The 20,562-nt window shown below is 42.4% G+C and overlaps 1 protein-coding gene across 1 annotated transcript in view; it reads left to right on the top strand.

The window, feature by feature from the left end:
- LOC111953025 (filamin-C) overlaps positions 1-20,562 on the top strand; it is a 59,017-nt gene that overhangs the window by 2,672 nt on the left and 35,783 nt on the right. Inside the window, exons 2-7 of the mRNA XM_023972096.3 lie at positions 6,631-6,879; positions 11,111-11,208; positions 16,019-16,175; positions 16,902-17,098; positions 19,361-19,523; positions 19,713-19,913. Of these exons, the coding sequence (XP_023827864.1) occupies positions 6,631-6,879; positions 11,111-11,208; positions 16,019-16,175; positions 16,902-17,098; positions 19,361-19,523; positions 19,713-19,913 (1,065 nt within the window). The remainder of the gene's footprint in view (positions 1-6,630; positions 6,880-11,110; positions 11,209-16,018; positions 16,176-16,901; positions 17,099-19,360; positions 19,524-19,712; positions 19,914-20,562) is intronic.

Below are 20,562 nucleotides of genomic sequence, written 5' to 3' on the forward strand. Positions count from 1 at the left end.
GAAACAGACACGTTTTTCTGAAAATTATGTTTTGCTTTGGAAGTGATTTGACTGGTGTGAAGCCATATCCAAACTGGCCGGGAGACCCATGGGGCGGCACACAATTGGCCTAGCATCGTCCGGGTTAGGGGAGGGTTTGGCTGGCCGGCCGGCTTGTCCTTGTCCCATCGCACTCTAGTGACTCCTGTGGCGGACCAGGTGCAATGCACGCTCCCGGGTTAAGTGAGCGTTGTGTCAAGAAGCAGTGCGGGGTAGTGTTTCAGAGGACGCACGGCTCTCAACCTTCGCCTCTCCCGAGTCCGTATGGGAGTTGCAGTGATGAGACAAGACTGTAACTACCAATTGGATATCACGAAAAAGGGTTAAAAAAATATTGAAAAAAGTGAGGCCAAATGCTTGCTTGCATCAATCAATCAAATGCTACGGCGGCAACATGTTATACTCTTTTGGTCCAGATAGCATCAGATACATGGGCTACACATACTGAGACAGAGAGGCGCTGTTTCCCTCGCTCGGATGATTTCTCCAGTGAGATTCAGCCACTCTGAAAATGATGTAAACACAGAGAGAGACGAAATATAACTGATTTTATCATTTTATTTATCACATCCGGCCGTGATTGGGAGTCCCATAAGGCGGTGCAAAATTGGCCCAGTGTTGTCCGGGTTAGGCCGGGGTAAGCCATCATTATAAATAAGAATCTGTTCTTAACTGACTTGACTAGTTAAATAAGGTTTTAATAAAAAAAATAAAAAAATGTCTATATGTAATATAAAACGCTTCGTCGCATATGCGTGGACCAGCAGTGAACAGTGTTTTCCTTCACAAAAATGCTTGAAATTCTTTAGCAGTGTTTCACCATGAAAGCAGTTATGAATACAGTACATGACAGGACACATGGCTCCCGACCTTCGCCTCCCCCGAGTCCATATGGGAGTTGAAGCATTGGGACAAGACTGTAACTACTAATAAAAAGTACAAAAAAATATATATATAAAAAATTTGAAAGGCTTTCTTCTGGCCACTCTACCATAAAGGCATGATTGGTGGAGTTCTGCACATATGGTTGTCCTTCTGGAAGGTTCTCCCATCTCCACAGAGGAACTCTGGAGCTCTGTCACCTCCCTGACAAAGGCACTTCTCCCCTGATCGCTCAGTTTGGCCGGGCGGCCAGCTCTAGGAAGAGTCTTGGTGGTTCCAAACTTCTTCCATTTAAGAATGATGAAGGCCACTCTGTTCTTGGGGACCTTCAATGCTGCAGAAATGTTTTGGTACCCTTCCCCAGATCTGTGCCTTGACACAATCTTGTCTCTGAGGACAAGTCCTTCATGGCTTGGTTTTTGCTCTGACATGCATTGTCAACTGTGGGACCTTATATAGACAGGTGTGTGCCTTTCCAAATCATGTCAAATTAATTTAATTTACCACTGGTGGACTCCAATTAAGTTGTAGAAACATCTCAAGGTTGGTCAATGGGAACAGGATGCACCTGAGATCAATTTCGAGTCTAATAGCAAAGGGTCTGAATACTTATGTAAATAAGGTATTTCAGTTTTTTTTATATATATATAAAAATTTGCAACAATTTCCAAAAACCTGTACTCGCTTTGTCAGAATGGGGTATTGTGTGTAAATTGATGAGGATTTTTTTTTCTATATTTACATTTTAGAATAAGGCTGTAACGTAACAAAATGTGGAAAAAAGGGAAGGGGTTTGAAAACTTTCCGAATGCACTTTATAGCGTTTAGCAACAAAGAATAGAATATAATCTATGAATTATACATCTGAGAACAGCAATATTTCACACACACATAAATGTACCCATAAGTAATCATTTCTGATGAAAACAAATGTGAAAAATTGGTGAATATAGCGTTTTGGAAAGAAACTCTTCATATTGACATATTGAGTCATTTCAATATTGATGTGTCACAAAGACACAGACAGAGGGTTTTTGTTTAGAAGGAAATATGCCCTTAACTCTAGTTGACTGCTGAAGAGACACCCAACAAATGAGACATGAAACGTGCTCTTTAAGCACCTTGGCTAGTTATTTCTTTAATTTTGTCTACTGTACAGTATGTTTACATAACCATCTTATGATATGATAAGGGTTAGGACTATGAGAAGCCTAGCTAGCGTTTTCCAGACTCACATTTCACTAAGTAGATGGGTTATTAAACCCGTGACACTGGTGACTGATTTCTCTCCCCACACCGCGCGATGAAATTCCTAGTGTGACCGCCGATTTGAGCGGGTGGTTGTGAAGGGCACGGCGTGTGTGTCGTGATGCCCGGGGGTACTCTCTATGGAGAGCGATGGACCTCATGCCTCTGGAATGTCCCAACGTCCTGCAGTATAGTGTCAGCAAAGAAGTTAGGGGTCATTCACACAATGCCCACAAAGTGTGTGTGTTGGGGAGTGGCAGGCGGAGAAGGTGTTTATACTTCAGTCTGACAGAAACGGGACACGATAACGGCAGCGCTGTCATTCCTCTCCTGACGCCAGCCTCTTGAGACTTGATGCAGCAACACAAAGTGAACAGTGAAAACAAACCATGAAATAACTTTTCTGTGGTTGTCACAGCAACTGAGTACGTGATACTGAGTACGTGTCACTGGCACACACCTTTTGATAGGTGGTGATAGGCAGTATTAAAACCACATCAAACCAAACAACCCTCCTACCTGTTGAGCTTGAAAACCCAGGCAGCGGTGCAGTTCTTGACACAAATCGATGCGCCTGGCACCCCGTTCAAATGCACTTCAATCTTTTGTCTTGCCCATTCCCTTCCTGAATGGCACACATACACAGTAATCCATGTATTGTATACGCAATGTATATTCCTCTATATTTTTTACTACAAAACATAGAAACCTGCCATGTTCACATATGCTGATGTTGGGCTGGTGCTGTAGATGATGATTATGAAGTTGAAAAATGGCCCTTATATATACAGTTGAAGTCGGAAGTTTACATACACTTAGGATGGAGTCATTAAAACTAGTTTTTCAACCACTCCAAACATTTCTTGTTAACAAACTATAGTTTTGGCAAGTCGGTTAGGACATCTACTTTGTGCATGACACAAGTCATTTTTCCAACAATGGTTTACAGACAGATTATTTCACTTATAAATCACTGTATCACAATTCCAGTGGGTCAGGAGTTTACTTACACTAAGTTGACTGTGTCTTTAAACAGCTTGTAAAATTGAAGAAAATTATGTCATGGCTTTAGAAGCTTCTGATGGGCTAATTGACATCATTTGGGTCAATTGGAGGTGTATCTGTGGATGTATTTCAAGGCCTACCTTCAAACTCAGTGCCTCTTTGCTTGACATCACGGGAAAATCTAAAGAAATCAGTCAAGATCTCAGATTTTTTTTTTAGACCTCCACAAGTTTTGTTTATCCTTGGGAGCAATTTCCAAACGCCTGAAGGTACCACATTCATCTGTACAAACAATAGCACGCAAGTATGAACACCATCAAATCAAATCAAATCAAATTTTATTAGTCACATACACATGGTTAGCAGATGTTAATGCGAGTGTAGCGAAATGCTTGTGCTTCTAGTTCCGACAATGCAGTAATAACCAACAAGTAATCTAACCTAACAATTCCACAACTACTACCTTATACACACACACAAGTGTAAAGGGATAAAGAATATGTACATAAAGATATATGAATGAGTGGTGGTACAGAACGGCATGGCAAGATGCAGTAGATGGTATAGAGTACGGTATATACATATGAGATGAGTACTGTAGGGTATGTAACATAAAGTGGCATAGTTTAAAGTGGCTAGTGGTACATGTATTACTAAAGATGGCAAGATGCAGTAGATGATATAGAGTACAGTATATACATATGAGATGGGTAATGTAGGGTATGTAAACATTATATTAAGTGGCATTGTTTAAAGTGGCTAGTGGTACATTTTTACATATTTCCATCAATTCCCATTTTTAAAGTGGCTGGAGTTGAGTCAGTATGTTGGCAGCGGCCGCTAAATGTTAGTGGTGGCTGTTTAACAGTCTGATGGCCTTGAGATAGAAGCTGTTTTTCAGTCTCTCGGTCCCTGCTTTGATGCACCTGTACTGACCTCGCCTTCTGGATGATAGCGGGGTGAACAGGCAGTGGCTTGGGTGGTTGTTGTCCTTGATGATCTTTATGGCCTTCCTGTGACATCGGGTGGTGTAGGTGTCCTGGAGGGCAGGTAGTTTGCCCCGGTGATGCGTTCTGCAGACCTCACTACCCTCTGGAGAGCCTTACGGTTGTGGGCGGAGCAGTTGCCGTACCAGGCAGTGATACAGCCCGACAGGATGCTCTCGATTGTGCATCTGTAGAAGTTTGTGAGTGCTTTTGGTGACAAGCCGAATTTCTTCAGCCTCCTGAGGTTGAAGAGGCGCTGCTGCGCCTTCTTCACAACGCTGTCTGTGTGGGTGGACCAATTCAGTTTGTCCGTGATGTGTACACCGAGGACTTAAAACTTTCCACCTTCTCCACTATGACCCGTCGATGTGGATAGGGGGGTGCTCCCTCTGCTGTTTCCTGAAGTCCACAATCATCTCCTTTGTTTTGTTGACGTTGAGTGTGAGGTTATTTTCCTGACACACACTCCGAGGGCCTCACCTCCTCCCTGAAGGCCGTCTCGTCGTTGTTGGTAATCAAGCCTACCACTGTAGTGTCATCCGCAAACTTGATGATTGAGTTGGAGGCGTGCATGGCCACGCAGTCGTGGGTGAACAGGGAGTACAGGAGAGGGCTCAGAACGCACCTGTGGGGCCCCAGTGTTGAGGATCAGCGGGGTGGAGATGTTGTTACCTACCCTCACCACCTGGGGGCGGCCCGTCAGGAAGTCCAGGACCCAGTTGCACAGGGCGGGGTCGAGGGACCACGCGGCCGTCATAGCGCTCAGGAAGGAGACGCATTCTGTCTCCTAGAGATGAACGTACTTTGGTGCGAAAAGTGCAAATCAATCCCAGAACAACAGCAAAGGACCTTGTGAAGATTCTGGAGGAAACAGGTACAAAAGTATCTATATCCACAGTAAAACGAGTCCTATAACGACATAACCTGAAAGGCCGCTCAGCAAGGAAGAAGCAATTGCTCCAAAACCGCAACTGCACATGGGGAAAAATATTGTACTTTTGGGAGAAATGTCCTCTGGTCTGATGAAACAAAATGGCCATAATGACCATCATTATGTTTGGAGGAAAAAGGGGGAGGCTTGCAAGCCAAAGAATACCATCCCAACCGTGAAGCACGGGGGTGGCAGCATCATGTTGTGGGGGTGCTTTGCTGCAGGAGGGACTGGTGCACTTCACAAAATTGATGTCAGGAAAATTATGTGGATATATTGAAGCAACATCTCAAGACATTAGTCAGGAAGTTAAAGCTTGGTCGCAAATGGGTCTTCCAAATGGACAATGACCCCAAGCATACTTCCAAAGTTGTTGCAAAATGGCTTAAGGACAACAAAGTCAAGGTATTGAAGTGGCCATCACAAAGCCCTGACCTCAATGTGGGCAGAACTGAAAAAGTGTGTGCGAGCAAGGAGGCCTACAAACCTGACTCAGTTACACCAGCTCTGTCAGGAGGAATGGGCCAAAATTCACCCATCTTATTGTGGGAAGCTTGTGGAAGGCTACCCGAAACGTTTGACCCAAGTTAAACAATTTAATGGCAATGCTACCAAATACTAATTGAGTGTATATAATCTTCTGACCCACTGGGAATGTGATGAAATCAATAAAAGCTGAAATAAATCATTCTCTCTATTATTATTCTGATATTTCACATTCTGAAAATAAAGTGGTGATCCTAACTGACCTAAGACAGGGAATGTTTACTAGGATTAAATGTCAGGAATTGTGAAAAACTGAGTTTAAATGTATTTGGCTAAGGTGAATGTAAACGTCCGACTTCAACTCTATATGGAATGTATTAGCCTATTTCACAATGGTTTTGGGGGTACACTTTACCCTCTCTAGTTTGTCTACTCTTAATCAAAGAATGATGCTATTGTTTGGTTTATGTATAGTCTCTGAGTTTGGTTAGTTTTGAAGAGGTATGAAGAGAGATGACTGATCTAAGAATACACTGGTTAAGTTTGTTGGCATGCTTACCAGCCTCTTTATTGTCCTACTACTTAGTGCATCTTCCTGGATTTATCTCACACTAAGATAACTTATTTTCCAAAGTACTTTCAAATCAATTGAAATGCAAGTGCTGTTGACTTAGGGAAGGATTCCATATCAACATACTCTATGTCCTCAGCTGTTGAGCCCAACCATGCCCCATTGTCTGTATGTGGAATACCAGGGATACTCAGTCACTCTTGTGTTGGAGAGGAGTGTCTGGGGTGGGGTGGGGTGAGAGAGTGGAAGTCAGGTCAGTCTTGATAGATGTGATAGTAAGTCGCTCTGGATAAGAGCGTCTGCTAAATGACTAAAATGTAGATGTAATCACAAGGCCATTTTGTTTATCTAAAGATTCAGATAGAATCAGATACCAAACAGTCAATTTGGCATGAGAAAAAGCCATACACATAACATTGCTTCTTACCATAATGAATGGGAACTAAAATCTGATTCTAGATCTGTGTTTCTCTCCCCTCCAGACTCCAAGGCCATCGTGGACGGGAACCTGAAGTTGATCCTGGGTCTGATCTGGACTCTGATCTTGCACTACTCCATCTCCATGCCCATGTGGGAGGACGAGGATGATGAGGAGGCCAAGGAACTGACCCCCAAGCTGAGGCTGCTGGGCTGGATCCAGAACAAGGTGCCTGAGCTGCCCATCAACAACTTCCACCGTGACTGGAGGGACGGCAAGGCCCTAGGAGCCCTGGTAGACAACTGTGCCCCTGGTTAGTACATGTGGATTTCATGTTGCCCGTATATGTCCTCAGGACACACCTCCCTGACAGACACAGCACTCTCTCATGGGAAATTTAGTTCCTGGTAGGATAACATCTCTTCATCAGAACCCAATTACATACAACACATCACAAATGCTCAAGATATCAATTTCTGGTCGAGGCAGGAATCCTAACATCTCGCAATGTTGAAGATAACAATTTCAATTTGAGGCAGAAATGTATATAACATCTTGGTATGTTCAATATACACAAAAATCTTACATTTTTTTCTCCCCAATTTCATGGTATCCAATTGGTAGTCATAGTCTTGTCTCATCGCTGCAACTCCCGTACGGACTCGGAGAGGCAAAGGTCGAGAGCCATGCATCCTCCGGGACACAACCCAACCAAGCCGCACTGCTTCTTGACACAATGCCCGCTTAACCTGGAAGCCAGCCACATCAATGTGTCGGAGGAAACACCGTACACCTGGCGACCGTGTCAGCGTGCATGCGCCCGGCCCGCCACAGGAGTTGTGATGTGACAAGGACATCCCTGCCGGCCAAACCCTCACCTAACCCGGACAACGCTGGGCCAATTGTGCACCGCCCCGTGGGTCTCCCGGTCGCAGCCGGCTGCGACAGACCCTGGACTCGAACCAGGATCTCTAGTGTCACAGCTAGCAACTGCGATGCAGTCCCTTAGACCACTGCGCCACTCGGGAGGCCCGAGCGACAGAAATTCTATGTAACATCTCGGGATGCTCAAGATACCGATTTCCCTAACTGTGCCCCTGGTAAGAACTGACTCGGGAACAGTTTAGTGCTAGTTAATGTGACTAACGGAGAATGGTAGATCCCTGGTAAGTGCTGTGCCAGGTCATTTCATCTTCCATCAGACACATGTGTGGGAAGTTACTGTGGTGAGATGTCAGCGATCAGCTATGAGTCAGTTGTTGTGTTCGATATGGTATCACTTACACAGTCTGTCAATGGCAGTGGGCCTCGTTGGCCCCGTTTAGCCAGTGGGACAGAGAGAGAGAGTGGAGAGAGAGGAATACAGAGTGACAGAGACAAGGACAGAGATAGTAGGTGGGAGAGAGAAGAGAGAGAGAGTGATTGAAAAATCAACAGAGAGAGAGAGGCGAGAAAGAGCTCTAGTACGTTCCTACCAGCTGTCCCAGACGAAGTGAAGTAGCTCTCTTCAGCCTCCCCACACAACACCCCCAAGTTTGGGCACGATTCCTCTTCATCTGTCAAGGCAGATGTGCTTATATGCTTGGCATGGCGTTAAAAAGCAGGCCGTTCTGTGCTAGAGATTGATGGCACGAGGATAAGCGTTGGAGCAGGAGTGGAGATTCACAGAGATGACTCGTTGACTTGAAACGCCTCCAATTTGACCAGAAGTTACTGCACACTCTGACCCTCTGACATGAAGCTTTAAAATGTCTCATGTTTGAGTTACAGAGCAGAGAGAGGAGTCTAGAACACTGTGGTTGAATGTTTACATGACTCAGAAAGCCTGACGTGATACAGAGACTTTCAAACACCTAACGAGCTACAGCTGAGACCATACAAGGCCCAGGTTCCTTACTGAACATGTGATATCATTTAGGAAGTTGACAAATCTTGCCCTGCTCAAATCCTTAGAGTTAGTTTGTAATGTACACTACCGTTCAAAAGTTTGGGGTCACTTAGAAATGTCCTTGTTTTCCATGAAAACATACATGAAATGAGTTGCAAAATGAATAGGAAATAAAGTCAAGACATTGACAAGGTTACAAATAATAATGATTGAAATAATAATTGTCCTTCAAACTTTGCTTTTGTCAAATAATCCTCCATTTGCAGCAATTGCAGCCTTGCAGAGACCTTTGGCATTCTAGTTGTCAATTTTTTGAGGTAATCTGAAGAGATTTCACCCCATGCTTCCTGAAGCAACTCCCACAAGTTGGATTTGCTTGATGGGCACTTCTTACGTACCATACGGTCAAGCTGCTCCCACAACAGCTCAATAGGGTTGAGATCCGGTGACTGTGCTGGCCACTCCATTATAGACAGAACACCAGCTGACTGCTTTTTCCCTAAATAGTTATTGCATAGTTTGGAGCTGTGCTTTGGGTCATTGTCGTGTTGTTGGAGAAAATTGGCTCCAATTAAGCGCTGTCCACAGGGTATGGCATGGCATTTCAAAATGGAGTGAAAGCCTTCCTTCTTCAAGATCCCTTTTACCCTGTACAAATCTCCCACTTTACCACCACCAAAGCACCCCCAGACCATCACATTGCCTCCACCATGCTTGACAGATGGCGTCAAGTACTCCTCTAGCATCTTTTAAAAAATTCTGCGTCTCGCGAATGTTCTTCTTTGTGATCTGAACACCTCAAATTTAGATTTGTCTGTCCATAACACTTTTTTCCAATCTTCCTCTGTCCGGTGTCTGTGTTATTTTACCCATCTTAATCTTTTCTTTTTATTGGCCAGTCTGAGATATGGATCCCAGAGTCGCCTCTTCAATTTGGATGTTGAGACTGGTGTTTTGTGGGTACTATTTAATGAAGCTGCCAGTTGAGGACATGTGATGCGTCGGTTTCACAAACTAGACACTCTAATGTACTGTCCTCTTGCTCAGTTGTGCACCGGGGCCTCCCAGTCCTCTTTCTATTCTGGTTAGAGCCAGTTTGTGCTGTTCTGTGAAGGGAGTAGTACACAGTGTTGTACCAGATCTTCAGTTTCTTGGCAATTTCTCGCATGGAATAGCCTTAATTTCTCAGAACAAGAATAGACTGACAAGTTTCAGAACAAAGTTCTTTGTTTCTGGCCATTTTGAGCCTGTAATCAAACCCACAAATGCTGACGCTCCAGATACTCAACTAGTCTAAAGAAGGCCAGTTTATTGCTTCTTTAATCAGAACAACAGTTTTCAGCTATGCTAACATCATTGCAAAAGGATTTTCTAATGATCAATTATTCTTTTAAAATTATAAACTTGGATTAGCTAACACAATGTACCATTGGAACACATGAGTGATGGTTGCTGATAACAGGCCTCTGTACGCCTATGTAGATATTCCATAAAAAATCTGCCATTTCCAGCTACAATAGGCATTTACAACATTAACAATGTCTACACTGTATTTCTCATTAATTTGATGTTATTTTAATGGACAAAAAATGTGCTTTTCTTTCAAAAACAAGGACATTTCTAAGTGACCCCAAACTTTTGAACGGTAGTGTATTTATACTTAACAGACTTATAGTTTTGGTACAGCTAGAGAAATCAGGTAGAACGAGAGTCGTCCCCTCCTTTGTTTGAGAAAGTATTTCTCGTGAATCCCTGACAATATTCCAGCGCCAGATCAATGTAATGTAAACGTTTAAACGTCACAATGATGTTACAGTAACACAGCAGCTCCACGGTGTCAGTAATAACGACATACTAGACTCCCGTTGAGCTCTGGGTTCTTTGAGTCAGTGAACTCACTGCATTGATAACAGATAGTTAAGCATTAGCAGCACAAGGCACATCATTTATGGCCTCCTGAGTGGCGGGCACTGCCTCGCAGTGCTAGAGGCGTCACTACAGACCCGGGTTTGATCCCGGGTGTATCACAACCGGCCGTGATCGGGAGTCCAATAGGGAGGCGCACAATTGGCCCAGCGTCGTCCCTGTTAGGGGAGGGTTTGGCTGGGGTAGGCCGTCATTGTGCATGAGAATTTGTTCTTAACTGACTTACCTAGTTAAATAAAGGTACTTTAAAAAAAATAAAAAAATAAGCACATAGAAATAGAATTACATTGCGGTCCACACATCGTAGACCCATTGACTTGAATGGGAATGCTAATTCTAGTAAGTCTATTTCTAGTGTTTAGCCTGTTTGCTTTAGCCCTCGGTGTCCGACAGGGAAAGTGAAAGGACGTCTGTTGCTATAGTTGTTTTGATATTGAAGCCCTTCCATCAAGGAATAGTTAAACATCTTTCTAAACTAACTGGAGGAGAGCAGCATGGGTAAATACATGGTCTCACAGGGTGGTAGGGTGTTAGTAGTAATTAGTAGGAGTGTAGTAATGATGACAATCTTAATTCTTTCTGTTACCAGATAAGACACTTATGCAATTGTTAGAGGATGCCATCTTAACCCTGAGAGGATGCCATCTTAATCCACTCTAAAACCCCTGTCACTTCCTCCTTCCTCCCTCTCTACTTCTCTCCCGTCGTTTCCCTCTTTCTTTCCCTGTAGGTCTGTGCCCTGACTGGCAGGCCTGGGACCCTAACCAGCCTGTGGAGAACGCCAGAGAGGCTATGCAGCAGGCTGACAACTGGCTGGGCGTTCCCCAGGTAAGACACATTACTCTGGGGACTACTGTCCACGGAAAGCCCCCTGAGGCTTGTCAAATTTGCAGTTTAACATGTTCAAATCACATGTTCAAATGCAAGTTCACATGTGAAAGTAAATCACATGTGAAAATCTAATTTGCAGTTTCACATGTAAGAAAACTCCACATGTGAAAATCTCACTTTCACATGTGGAATTGCAAGTTCAAATGTAGTGATGAAATAGCGTTGTTCTCCTCACATGTGAAAAGGGGGTGTTAACATGTTGCAGTAGCAATGTTACAGTATGTAATGCCATTCTGGAAGAAGGTAACTTAGCCTCCGCGAGTATAATAATTAAGGTGCTTTAAAAATAATAATTTCTTATTTCTGAGCCATCCATTCGGGGTGTTACTCAATATTCTTGTAATGCTTTTTGTATAAGAAATCTTAAATTACAGCTCAATTTGAGCAAATTATGAATTTGCGATTAATTGTGATTAATCACAGCAGATCCTGCGATAAAGTCAATTACATTTTTTTATCGTTTGACAGCCCTAGTTGACATAAAAATATAAAAATGCACATGTGAAAGCGTAGTGGACATGAGTCGGTCATGGTTCTTCATGGTCATGTGATGAAGTAGGCCCGACTGCAACTTCAGAATGTTGTTCCTTTTGTTCGTATGGTCAAGACATTGGCTTTTCCTGTGTGAGACCCGGGTTCTAATCCCGGCAGTTACAAAAGCACACATGAGAAATGTAAAATATCACACGGGAAATGTGAAACCACATACAGGTGAAGTCGGAAGTTTACATACACTTAGGTTGGAGTCAGGCTAGGGTCCTTTTTTCTCAATTTCTGCCTGACTGACATGCCCAAAGTAAACTGCCTGTTGCTCAGGCCCTGAAGCCAGGATATGCATATAATTGGTACCATTGGAAAGAAGACACTTTGAAGTTTGTAGAAATGTTTAAATAATGAGGAGACTATAACACAATAGATATGGTAGGAGAAAATCCAAAGAAAAACCAGAGAGCCCATGCTCTTACAATGGAAAGTATAGGGAAATAATTTAATCTATCTCCCAGTATGCAATTCCTGTGGCGTCCACTGGGTGTCAGCACTCAATGTTCAAGGTTTCAGGCTTGTTTCTTCCAAAACGAGTAAGAATAATGAGTTTTACTACAGGGACACGGTCTTGGAAATTCGTGTATGTGCGCGCGATGAAGAGGAGACACATTGAACATACTTCTTTTCGTTTGAAATATTAGAGTTTGATTACATTTTAGGGTATCTGAGGAGTCAATAGAAAAGTATTTTGACTTGTTTTAACAAAGTTTAGCGATAGATTTTTGGAATTTATGAAACCTTTGTCGGTAGAAAAATATTTAAATGTGGTCGCAGGCCTCAAACAATCACATGGCATGCTTTTGATGTAATGGCTACTGTAAATCAGACAGTGCAGTTAGATTAACAAGAAATTAACAAGATTAACAAGAAACGGCTTTCAACCGATATAAGACACTTGTATGTACCTAAATGTTTAAAATCCATAATTTTTCAGATTATTCATTTGAATTTCACGCCCTCCAGTTTCATCGGAAGTTGTCCCGCTAGCGGGACGCCTAGCTTGAAGAAGTTTTAAAACTTGTTTTTCAAAAACTCCACAAATTTCTTGTTAATAAACTATAGTTTTGGCAAGCCGGTTAGGACATCTACTTTGTGCATGACACAAGGAATTTTTCCAACAATTGTTTACAGACAGATTATTTCACTTATAATTCACTGTATCACAATTCCAGTGGATCAGAAGTTTACATACACTAAGTTGACTGTGCCTTTAAACAGCTTGGACAATTCCAGAAAATGATGTCATGGCTTTAGAAGCTTCTGATAAGCTAATTGACATATTTTGAGTCGATTGGAGGTGTACCTGTGGATGTATTTCAAGGCCTACCTTCAAACTCAGTACATTTTTGCCTGACATCATGGGAAAATCAAAAGAAATCAGCCAAGTCTTGTTCATCCTTGGGAGCAATTTCCAAACGCCTGAAGGTACCACGTTCATCTGTAGAAACAATAGTACGCAAGTATAAACACCATGGGACCATGCAGCCATCATACCGCTCAGGAAGGAGACGCGTTCTGTCTCCTAGAGATGAACGTACTTTGGTGCAAAAAGTGCAAAGAAATCCCAGAACAACAGCAAAGGACCTTGTGAAGATTCTGGAGGAAACAGGTACAAAAGTATCTATATCCACAGTAAAACGAGTACTACATCGACATAACCTGAATGGCCGCTCAGCAAGGAAGAAGCCATTGCTCCAAAACCGCCATAAAAAAGCCAGACTACGATTTGCAACTGCACACGGGGACAAAGATCAAACTTTTTGGAGAAATGTCCTCTGGTCTGATGAAACAAAAATAGAACTGTTTGGCCATAATGACCAGAGTTGTGTTTGGAGGAAAAAGGGGGAGGCTTGCAAGCCGAAGAACACTATCCCAACCGTGAAGCACGGGGGTGGCAGCATCATGTTGTGGGGGTGCTTTGCTGCAGGAGGGACTGGTGCACTTCACAAAATAGATGGCATCATGAGGCAGGAAAATTATGTGGATATATTGAAGCATCATCTCAAGACATCAGTCAGGAAGTTAAAGCTTGGTCGCAAATCGGACTTCCAAATGGATAATGACCCCAAGGATACTTCCAAAGTTGTGGCAAAACATTTGTGGGCAGAACCTAAAAAGTGTGTGCGAGCAAGGAGGCCTACAAACCTGACTCAGTTACACCAGCTCTGTCAGGAGGAGTGGGCCAAAACTCACCCAACTTATTGTGGGAAGCTTGTGGAAGGCTACCCGAAACGTTTGACCCAAGTTAAACAATTGAATGGCAATGCTTCCAAATACTAATTGAGTGTATGTAAACTTCTGACCCACTGGGAATGTGATGAAAGAACTAAAAGCTGAAATAAATAATTATCTCTACTAGTGAAAATGTCACCTGATTTTTTAATTTGTAGATTTTCTTTCATAGGATTTGTTCACGTGTTCACACGTGTCCGAAGACCACGTGTTTTTTCACGTGATTTATTACGTTTTTTTGTAGCTGCACGATGTGGAGCTAGTGATGTTTTAGTTAACAGAGGGACAATATATGGCAAGGTTTCATATTGTCTACTATGTTTCACTTTTACTCTAGTTTAATTTGTTTGAGTGTTGAGCAGGTGCATGATTATAGCATATTATAGATTTATAAGCTGAGATGTAGATTTGCCAAATTCAATTCCAGTACTGACACTGTCAAATGTACTATTTGAGTGCTTGTTTATTTACTTGTTCACTTGTTTATCTGATACAACACGTGCATAGTCTCAGTGAAGCAGGGCCATTCGTGACATGGCATCACCCTAGGGTGTGATTCATGCTGAGATGGCCTAGGGTGTATATTGAGCTGGCCTAAGTTATACTGTATTGAGTTGGCCTAGGGTGTGTATCGTAGTGAGAGATAAGGCCAAAGGTATGTGTCTTGGATTCCCAGGTCCAAGGCCTAGGGGACTGAATTCTCCCCGGGCTGAGGGCTGTCTTGTGAGCTGTAGATGAGGTGTGGGAGAGGGCTTGGCTCTGGGCTAAATCATGGGTTACTGAGGCCACAGTGCTTAACCCTGCTGTACTGGGGTCAAGAAATTTACACCACACTGTGATACGGCCAAAAAACAGGGAGGGAGGGAGAGAGTGGAGGAGGAGGGAGTCCATGAAATAGAATAGAAATGGTATCTATGCAATGTGGAAATGTGCCTTATCATTGGTTTACAGAACACATAAACAATAGAGACATCAAATGTATTTTATGCCTGTCTGTTATGTCTATATCCTTAAACAAACGTCTACCCTTTGCCAAGTAGACAGACTATCTACTAGGCCTACTAAGTAATTTAGTCCTGTATCGATTTCTTTAAAACTATTTACAGTAAAGACCAGACAACAATCCTCTTTAAGGGTAAATACAGATGTGCTTTGACCTATGCTTCCCATGAGGCAAAAGGGTTTAAGTCAAGTAAGACAATTGTGGCTATATTGACCCCTAACCCAATGTTTCCCAACCATTTAAAAAAAAAATTATGTGGCATACCTAAAATGTTCCTATTAATTAATTTAGTGGTAATGACCTCCTTCTTGGCAGATCCATACTGCAAATCCTCTATTTTCAGTGACAAATATTTTTTTACAGATTAAATAGGGTTTATTTGAACTATTGTCATAGTTCTTTACTCACAAAGATTAATTTGTGTGTACCTCTTTAAGAGTGTCCCGTGAATCCCCACTAGGAAGATATTTGTTTAGCTCTGGTAAAAAAAGTAATTTAGTTTTGAACGTTTTGAGCTACAGACGAGCGGTTTTGTGCATCGGGGTGCAATCACGGACACAAAGCGTGTGTTTTGTTTCAGCTAAGCCTAATCAGACTTGCCTGTGCTAATGGTTCTCACAGGCTAAGTAAAATCATAGCCTACAAATCACTTTGCTCATGATGCTCTCCCCTTAAATGATAATGTAACAACAGTCTGAGCACACCAGACTTGAAACAGTGATACAGATGTAACCATGTGCCATTCAATGTATTATCTGAGTGGCACTGTTGCTCCCAAGTCGAAATTCCATATGCATTCCACAGGTCATGTTTATAAGTGAGTGTTCCAAAAAATTAACAAGATCAGGAAAACTTTTGCGGCACACCTGAGTTCCTCAAGGCACCGGTTAAAAATCACTTCCCTAACCCATGACTTTCTGCTTGTTGCCTAGGGGAGTAACTTTTCACACTCTCCTTGTGGCCTAGGTGATCAACCCTGAGGAGATTGTAGATCCGGAAGTGGATGAACAGTCCGTGATGACTTACCTGTCCCAGTTCCCTAAGTCTAAACTGAGTTCTGGCGCTCCCCTCAAACCTAAAGGGGTTCAGCTGTACCCCAAAAAAGCCAAGTCTTACGGACCAGGTGGGTACCACTGGGATAGGGACCATACTTTACCACAGTGGTGAGTTGAATCTAGCACTGATTTAGTAGATAAAGAAAGTTTTACTTGCGATAGTTGTGAGGTTGTTTTACCTACTGTAGTTGAATGCACTTGGGGATAAAGCATCTGCCCAATGACTAAAGTAATGTAAGTGAATCAGGATCTCTGATAAGCGTAATGTATTGTTTCATATACTGCCCATAGACTCAAACACATCTAACTGCCACAACTTCCGCCGAAGTCGGTTCCTCTCCTTGTTCGGGCTGCGTTCGGCGGTCGACGTCACTGGTCTTCTAGCCATCGCCGATCCACCTGTCATTTTCCATTTGTTTTGTCTTGTTTTCCCACACACCTGGTTTACATTCCCTCATTACTTGTCGTGTATATAACCCTCTGTTCCCCCCATGTCTGTGTGTGGAATTGTTTGTTGTAAAGTGTTTGTGCACTATGACTGGTTCGCGACGGGTTATTTTGTACCCATATTTTGTTGTTCTGGGTGCCGTTGGTTTTGCTAAAACCTGGGTGCCGTTGGTTGTTAAACTGCTCCGGTTTTTACCCAGTTCTGCTCTCCTGCGCCTTACTTCCCTGCAGCCAGTCACGCACTTCTTACACTAACTCTCTATTTTACACATATTTTTCTAACTATAAATTCTGCTGGAAATTCGTGAACATTGTACAATGAAGTAATCTTCCTCTCTCTCCCATAGGTATTGAGACAAATGGTAACATGGTTCTGAAGCCAGCAGTGTTCACAGTGGAAACTCTGGAGGCAGGTCAGGCTGAGGTGCTGGTGTATGTCATTGATCCTGAGGGACACACTGAGGAGGCTAAGGTGGTCTTCAACAACGACAAGAACAGGACCCACACCGTCATTTACATCCCCAAGGTTGAGGGCGCCCACAAGGTAACTGATCACTACCATCAGTATCCCATATAGATTTATTTTACTTAACTTTACATTCTTACTTGACTTGACTTTACTATACACACATCTCATCATCACAATGTACTACTAGCCCATTGAAACTCTTTAACCTCTCTGCGCTACGGATCCCTTTAGAGGGATCATTTTCCTAAACAACCGCTGAATTGCAGGGCGCCAAATATTACTAAAAATATTTATAATCATGCAATCACAAGTGAAATATACCAAAACACAGCTTAGCTTGTTGGTTTATCCAACCTATTCGTGTCAGATTTTAAAAATATGCTTTACAGCGAAAGCAATCCAAGCTTTTGTGAGTGTATCAATCAATGCTAGAACAGCTAGCCCCAAATTAGCATGGTCACGAAAGTCAGAAAAGCAATAAAATGAATTGCTTACCTTTGATAATCTTGGATGTTTGCACTCACGAGACTCCCAGTTACACAATAAATGTTATTTTTGTTAGATAAATATTACTTTTATAACAAAAAAACGCCATTTGGGTTGCGAGTTATGTTCAGAAAACCACGCCTCATTCCGGTCCTGAAAGGCAGAAGAAAATTCCCAAAAGTATCAGATTCAAAAATATTACTAAAAATATTTATAATCATGCAATCACAAGTGAAATATACCAAAACACAGCTTAGCTTGTTGTTAATCCACCTATCGTGTCAGATTTTAAAAATATGCTTTACAGCGAAAGCAATCCAAGCTTTTGTGAGTGTATCAATCAATGCCATAGACAGCTAGCCCCAATTAGCATGGTCACGAAAGTCAGAAAAGCAATAAAATGAATTGTTTACCTTTGATAATCTTTGGATGTTTGCACTCACGAGACTCCCAGTTACACAATAAATGTTTATTTTGTTGATAAATATTACTTTTATAACAAAAAAACGCCATTTTGGGTTGCGAGTTATGTTCAGAAAACCACAGCCTCATTCCGGTCCTGAAGGCAGAAGAAAATTCCCAAAAAGTATCAAAATATTACTATAAAACTATTTATAATCATGCAATCACAAGTGAATATTACCAAAACACAGCTTGCTTGTTGTTAATCCACCTATCGTGTCAGATTTTGAAATATGCTTTACAGCGAAAGCAATCCAAGCTTTTGTGAGTGTATCAATCAATGCTAGAACAGCTAGCCCCAAATTAGCATGGTCACGAAAGTCAGAAAAGCAATGAAATTAATCGCTTACCTTTGATAATCTTCGGATGTTTTTCACTCATGAGACTACCAGTTACACAATAAATGTTCTTTTTGTTCGATAAATATTACTTTTATAACAAAAAACGCCATTTGGGTTGCGTGTTATGTTCAGAAAACTACAGCCTCGTTCCGTTCGACGAAAATTACAAAAAGTATCCGTAATGTTGGTAGAAACATGTCAAATGTTTTTTCTAATCAATCCTCAGGTTGTTTTTAACATACATAATCGATAATGTTTCAACCGGACCGTAACCTATTCAATAAAAGAGAGAAAGTAAATGGAGAGCTACCCCTCTCGCGCGCAGGAACTAATCAAAGGACACCTGACTAGTTTTGAAAAATCTCGCTCATTTTTCAAAATAAAAGCCGGAAACTATGTCTAAAGCCTGGTCACAGCCTGAGGAAGCCATTGGAAAAGGAATCTGGTTGATACCCCTTTAAATGGAAGAAAGACGGGAAATGAAACACAGATTTAAAATAAAATAAAAATCATTTCCGGGTTAGATTTCCTCAGGTTTTCGCCTGCAAAATCAGTTCTGTTCACAGACAATATTTAGACAGTTCTGGAAACTTTGGAGTGTTTTCTATCCTAATCTATAAATTATATGCATATTCTACGATCTGGACCTGAGAAATAGTCTGTTGACCTTGGGAACGTTATTTTAAAAAATTCAAAAAATATTGTACAACAGCTGATGAAACTAACACTGTAAAAGTGTGAAAAGATTTGATCAGTGTTATTTCCTGATAGCTGCTGGTTAAAAATACAATCTACACAGGACCTTCTAATCACCAGCTTTGCATGGGCAGGAGTTTCAGCTGTCCATGGTGACATCACCATGCAGTAAATTGATTAATAAACCAATAACAAAGTTCCAAACCTCTGCCAATAACAGCTAATTTTCACGGCAATGTAAATCTATTACAGTAAGCTAATTAATTGTTACCCAGAAATTATTTGAAATATATATATTTTTTAAAGTCTGCATTGGGCCATTAAAGGAACATTTGACTGGTTCTTTCCTCAGGTGAAAGTGCTGTTTGCTGGGCAGGATATTGATAATAGCCCCTACACAGTGAACGTGGCCAAGGCCATAGGTGATCCCAACAAGGTCCAGGCCAGAGGACCAGGGCTGGAAGCTACCGGCAACATGGCCAACAAACCCACCTACTTTGACATCTGCACTGCAGGTAAGGAGTGGGGACACACCAGTCAAGGAACACATTAGTAGCAGTGATCAGATGAGTTCCTTGCAAAACTGCTAAAACTAGAGAAGGAATTTACTGTGAGGGCCCAAAACAATGTCCCACGTTTCCTTGTTTTGATCACATGGTTGGTTAACAGTGTTTTGATTGGTCTCTTCCTGTTATCCTGTCTAGGTGCTGGTAACGGTGATGTGAGCGTTGTCATCGTGGACCCTGAGGGGAAGAAAGACACGGTGAAACTGATCTTGGAAAACAAGGGGGACAGTGTTTTCCGTTGCACCTACCGGCCCATGTTGGAAGGCCCCCACACCATCCATATCCTGTTTGCCGGTCAGGAGATCCTTAAGAGCCCCTTCAAGGTTCAAATCACAGAGGGTAAGTTAGCACTGAGCCAACTGTCACGACACAAATCACTGTTATTGGCACTACTGTTGCATTGTGTCATTTCGTTGTTGATCTATCACTCTCTAGTTCCACAGTTATTTCAATCACTCGCCGCAGCCAACATGTCGCCACGATGACCAGTCACTGTTATGTTGAAGTTAAACCAACTTCCTGTCTGTGATGTTTCGCTCCTCCCTCTATCGTGGGTCCTCTTCCAGTTCAGATAAATCCCCAGTCTGCATTCACCTCTCCCTATGGGGAGAAGGGCCCAGAGGGCAAGAAGGGTGGTGTCCCTACCCTCAGAGAGAAAAAGTGCAGACCAAGTTAGTATGGGTTGTCTAGGTGGAGGCCTGCGCCCGTTGGTATGCTAGCCGGGCCCCACCATACCTATGTCCTGTGCCCTATGCCATTTTCCCGATGCCCTGTATGCTTCCTGTGGCAATGCCATGCCCTCTGAGGGCCAAGAAAGAGTGCCTTGCTTGGGCGGTTGCTACCTTGCCTGTGGCAGCTTGGTGTTGGAGACAGATATCTCATACATTTCTATTATGTAGCAAAGTGAATGTTTTTGACTAATAGGAAACTTTCCAGGAAAGTGATTTTAGTCTAAGTGAGTCAGTGCTTCCCAGATTGCATTATGAAA

Source organism: Salvelinus sp. IW2-2015, linkage group LG26, assembly GCF_002910315.2.
Source record: "Salvelinus sp. IW2-2015 linkage group LG26, ASM291031v2, whole genome shotgun sequence".
Classification (NCBI taxonomy): Eukaryota; Metazoa; Chordata; class Actinopteri; order Salmoniformes; family Salmonidae; genus Salvelinus; species Salvelinus sp. IW2-2015.